This window comes from Ipomoea triloba, chromosome 4, assembly GCF_003576645.1.
Source record: "Ipomoea triloba cultivar NCNSP0323 chromosome 4, ASM357664v1".
Classification (NCBI taxonomy): Eukaryota; Viridiplantae; Streptophyta; class Magnoliopsida; order Solanales; family Convolvulaceae; genus Ipomoea; species Ipomoea triloba.
Window position 1 is genome coordinate 10,100,619 of NC_044919.1, and position 5,358 is coordinate 10,105,976.

Genomic DNA, 5,358 nt, shown 5'->3' on the forward strand with positions numbered 1-5,358 from the left:
ATATATATTACATTTTAGTTAAAAAATATTACACGTCTTATGTGAGACGGTCTTATACAAGAGCTACTCAACCATTTTAATAAAACTAAAAAGTTCTATCGTCATGTCCTAACTCAATTTCTTTAGCTCTAGTCGTGTGATGTTTGTTCTAACTTCCTCATTCAAGGTTGAACTTAAATAAAATATATACTTCGATTTGAACAATTTTATATAAAGAACATGATTTTGTATACTCTTACACATTATAATTTTATTAAGCCAACATAAAAAAAAATGATTTCAGTATATATAAGGAGGTTCAAATAAGATCAGAATACAATCATCCTATAAAAAGTGAGTATGAATTACAACCGGCCATCAAGATTCATCAATGATTGAGGATTTTAGTAAAAAAATACAGGTCAATTTTATAATTATTATAAATTTTTAAGTTTGTGATATTTATAAAATTGACATCACCTATTTTCTCTTTATTTTTAGCAACCTTTAACTATTGATCTATCTAAATGAATGGATCATATCAGTTCTTACTTTTTCCCTGAAGTCTATTTTCACAACTCTATATATATATATATATATATATATATATATATATATATATATAGTATTAGCACAACCAAGGGTGGGGATGAAAATGAGTGGGCGAGTTGAGAATCCAATGGAGGGGCTAGCGACAAATATGGGTTCTGTTTTTGATGTTTCAATTCTTGGCATGTCTAAAATCTACCATATAAACTCACAAGAATATGCATATATCTTTGTGTAGCAATATTATAGCATGGCATCATAGAATCTATCCATATATCTCCAAGAATTTTCACTTTTTTCACATCACCTTTTCTTTTCTTTTCTTTTATTAATTAATTAATTGCAATAATTAAATTCGTCCGTACACGTTTCATTTTCATTTTACGTCTGCTTTGTTTTGTCACACTCCTCAGTAATAGGATTTCAAACAATTTGTATTTCGTAACTTAGCATCCATAGTGGAGTTTTTTTTTGTGATTTTTGAGCAATTTTTTTTTGTAAGTGTGATTATGAAAGAAAAAATAGGAGGGGAAGAAAAAAAAACAATATAATTTTAAAATTAAAAAAAAAAGAGTATTTGCCAGGCGCTCGTAAGAAGTGCTTGACGCGCCCAGCGGGGTTCAATTGTTGCAGTCACGCGAGAGTGGCTCGACTGGCTTTAGAATCTGTGAGTCCTATTTACTATTTCAAAAATCTCTTCTTACAAATCAATCAAATTCTTCTCTCTTTTCATTTTTCTTTCATCCATGTGTGCATTTACTGTTCCAAAAACCTTGAAAAAAGCCGCTGCTAGGGATGTAAATAAATCATATTCATTATTCAATATCCCAAGGAGAGTATTTGTGTGTAATAATATGGCCAAATTGTTTAGAAAGTCATACTGCATCCCGTCTTTAAAATCACTTCTTACGTTCATTTTTAATTTTAACAAATTATTATTATTATTATTATTATTATTATTATAGTGGAATTTTTTTAAAAATAAATTATATTGTCTATTGGGCATGTGACACAATTGTTATATCATGAATTATGTCCACCTTGCATTGTTGACCTGATCCAAAAATCATGTGAATGCAGTTAATAAATTATGTATATGTAAATAAATTTAATGTACATAATAAATTAACTACTGAACATATAATGTTTATGTAGTTAACATATTATATACCTTCAATTTATTTAAAGTAACATATTTGTTAACTGTAGATAAATAATATGTTAACAATAAATACATAATTTGAATATCATTTTGGATCAGGTCCACATTTATCAGGATCCACAATGCAGTGTGGACCATGGTCTATGGTATAATTTGTCCATGTGACATATTTACCATTGTGAGATTGATTTGGATTCCACCATGTTACAAGAGTGTAAGTGGTTTTTTTGTGGGTCTGCAGGGAGGAAAAAAAAGCATAATTGGTGCGCGTTGCGCACACTCGCAACGCCTAACTAGTGCGTTTAGTGGTGCTTTTTGATTTTTTTTTCTTCATTTTTTTCTCTTTTCTCCCCACCCCTACTTGATTAAAAAAAAAAAAAAACTTTACTATTGAGATTGCTCTTAGTCTGTTTACACCCGTTATCGCAAACTATAGATAGTTTTGGTCAATCAACTGGAATGACTAATGAATTTAAAAAAAGTTTATTATAATGTCACGTTAAGGAATACAAATAAAGACCAAGTGATTTTAAAGAGTGAAAACGAGATTTTTCTAACCGTAATACGTGTACATGACGCATAAAATAAGCTAGCAGGTTTACAAAAAAGTAATAAACAAATCTAGTATAGAATAATATATTATATATTATGGCATCCACCACCAAGCTCATCAATATAAATATCTGGTCATCAAAACTCCAAACACCATAACAAGAAATCCCCTAATCCAACTCAACTACTAGGAAAAAAACATCTATAATATCTATCTTATATTATATATTCATATATGGATCGCATAGTGAAGGTGGCATCTCAAAAGGCGGTGGTGATATTCACCAAGAGTTCATGCTGCATGTGCCATGCAATCAAGAGGCTGTTCTACGAGCAAGGGGTGAGCCCCATGGTGTACGAGCTGGACGAGGACGTCAACGGCCGGGAAATGGAGAGAGCCCTCGTCCGCTTCGGCTGCAACCCCGCGGTTCCGGCGGTGTTCATCGGCGGCAAGTTTGCCGGCTCCGCCAACACCGTCATGACTCTTCATATTAATGGGTCGCTCAAAAAGATGCTCAAAGACGCCGGCGCTATCTGGCTCTGATCATCATATCACTACTCTATGTTTTGTGATGCTTGACTAATTAAGCTAGTGCAAGGTCATTTTTAATTGTATTTTTCAACAAATACTTGACCTTGTTCCCCCTTTTTGTTTTTGTTTTTGTTTTTTTTTGTTTGTTTGTTTTTTTTTACTTTATAAAATTTTGTGCTTTTATATATTACTCGGATCCGTACCTTTTATTTGCGGAAAAGCTTTCCATTACTATATGAGTAAATTATTCAAATATTGGCTCTATTTGGCACTTCTAGCTAAAAGGCTAAAGTTGAAGGCTGAAAATCTAGTAGCTAATAATAAGTTAAATGATTGAAATTAAAGTGGTGGTAAAATTAGTTGTTAAATAAGTTTATATTATAAAAGACATTGAGAAGATAATTGGATAAGGCATCAGACTCAACCCGACGCTCTTGGTTTAACCCGTTAGAGCAGTGAAGGCAGTCAAATAAGTAATAGTCAGAGTCAAATTAAATGAGGTGGAACGCACTTATGGAGGAGAGCGCCTCAATTACTATGATGCAGAGACACTTATTGAGAGAAGTCGTTGTAGTTATCAGGTAGCCTTGTAACATTAGCTACTGTCTATTATAAAACCTGACCCCATTTATCACGAGGGGGGACACGCTAAAATTCTTGTACACAGAACTCATTGTAATACCATTTCAAATTAAACTACTTTCCTAATATATTCCGGTAGCTTATTTACCTTCAGACATAAAAGAGTAACATGTGATATTAGGGTTTTGACATGTATAGATTTTTGGTCCCATTTTTGGTTATATATTGCCACCTACTAATTTTATTATTTTTTTAATTGAGTTAACATGTAATATATTGCCACCTACTAATTTTATTGAGTAACATGTGATATTAGGGTTTTGACATGTATAGATTTTTGGTTATATATTGCCACCTACTAATTTTATTGAGTAACATGTGAAATTGAGTTATCTTACTTTTATGTATAGATTTTTTCCCCAATTTTTTTAGGGTGATAATACTTTATAGTTGTAGATCTTATAAAAATATATTTGTAATGTATCAATCCTTTCAAAAATATTAATTTTAAAAGATTGTATCTCAATTTCGAGAGTCTCACTGTTCTTTTGTTAGAGAGTTAGTGGATGAGATAATTGAGGGATGTGTCTAAACTTCAAATTTCAAGTGCCGAAATGCTATATTTTTAGACGTAATTTGAACATCAACTATATATAAAGATAATTGTTGGGGTTATTACCCAAATTTATTGGAATGAGCCAAACAAATTCAACACACTAATTTGACAATAGATGATTCAAGAGTATCACTAGCTAGCTGATTGAGAGTTACATCTCGAGACTTAATCATGTATTTAACCTCTCAATCACAAGCAAGTCATAAGAGTATAAGTTTTATGAAAGGATGGGTTATAAACTTATAACTTCCTTCAAAATCTAACTCCAAAAATGTCAACAAATTAACTAATTGGTACATCTATCATGTCTTTTTGGTCCGTTAAATCTAATTGGACATATACATTATATATTGTATAAATATAGCCTCTTATCACTTGGGAGGGGATTCCAACTTTCATTTAATACATGCATTCTTAGCTCTCGACCCACTCTAGGTGGCTGGAGCAATTCTTTTTTTGAAAACCAACCAAAAACCATTCATATTAAATTAAAACCAAACGAAGAAAGAAAACGAGGTAAAGAGTCCAGGTATTCAACCCGCTCCCACCCAACAGTACTAAGAGCTCTTTTGGCTATAACATGAGCAAACGTATTACTACTACGTCTAACAAACCGAAAATGAACTGAAGACAAATCACTTAAAAGATCACGAATTTCATGGATAATGGACCCAAAAGGAATTAGGAATTCGCCATTGTAGACAGCTTGAGTTACCACTTGAGCATCAGTTTCAAGAATTACTTGCGCCCAACCCTTTTGCTTTAACCAACTAAGAGCCTCCCGAGCACCCATAGCCTCAGCCTCTTTGACCGAATACAAACCATTAATCCTGGACATGAGAACTCCAACAATTGCGCCAAATTCGTCTCGAACAACCCATCCAAAGCCCATACACCTGCGGCCGGTATCCATCGCCACATCTATATTCATTTTATAGTAGCCTGCAGGTGGGGGTTGCCAGCACTCCATACAATTCCCAAGTCCTGCACTAATACTGCCCATGTTTGCATTCAGATTCTGCCAGGTTTGAGCACAAGACAATGCATGGCTGGAGCAATTCTAGTGCTTCAATTATTGCTTTCTAACTCCTAATTCAATATTTATAGTTTTATATAGGGATGACAACAAGGTAGAGTGGAAGTAGGGAGTAATTTCTCGCCTCCGTTATCAATTTTTTATCTTGACTTCATCCCATTTTAGATCAATTCCTAGTCAAAATGTATTAGTACAATGGGAATTGCAAATAGTCCCCATTCTCTTTTTTAATTTTTTTCCTGTCCCTGTTGAGATGGGGATCAGGAATCTCCATTGAGACAGAAAAATTGTCATCCCTAATTTTATATTAATTATAGTTTTTGTTCTTGTTTCTCTTAAAATGTTACCTC

General features: G+C 33.0%; 2 protein-coding genes across 2 annotated transcripts; one reads left to right on the forward strand and one right to left on the reverse strand.

Annotated features, from left to right (window-relative positions):
* The first annotated feature begins 2,389 nt into the window (after positions 1-2,389).
* Positions 2,390-2,959, forward strand: LOC116017330 (monothiol glutaredoxin-S10). Its single transcript, XM_031257891.1, has one exon. It carries the CDS (start codon positions 2,478-2,480, stop codon positions 2,784-2,786), a length of 309 nt encoding a protein of 102 aa, XP_031113751.1. The 5' UTR covers positions 2,390-2,477; the 3' UTR covers positions 2,787-2,959.
* Positions 2,960-4,450: 1,491 nt separating this feature from the next.
* Positions 4,451-4,975, reverse strand: LOC116015770. Its single transcript, XM_031255942.1, has one exon. It carries the CDS (start codon positions 4,973-4,975, stop codon positions 4,451-4,453), a length of 525 nt encoding a protein of 174 aa, XP_031111802.1.
* Between the last annotated feature and the right edge of the window lie 383 nt (positions 4,976-5,358).

Excerpts from the sequence above, each read along its gene's own strand:
- LOC116017330 (XM_031257891.1), top strand. The coding sequence starts at position 2,478 with ATGGATCGCATAGTGAAGGTGGCATCTCAAAAGGCGGTGGTGATATTC.
- LOC116015770 (XM_031255942.1), bottom strand. The coding sequence starts at position 4,975 with ATGGGCAGTATTAGTGCAGGACTTGGGAATTGTATGGAGTGCTGGCAA.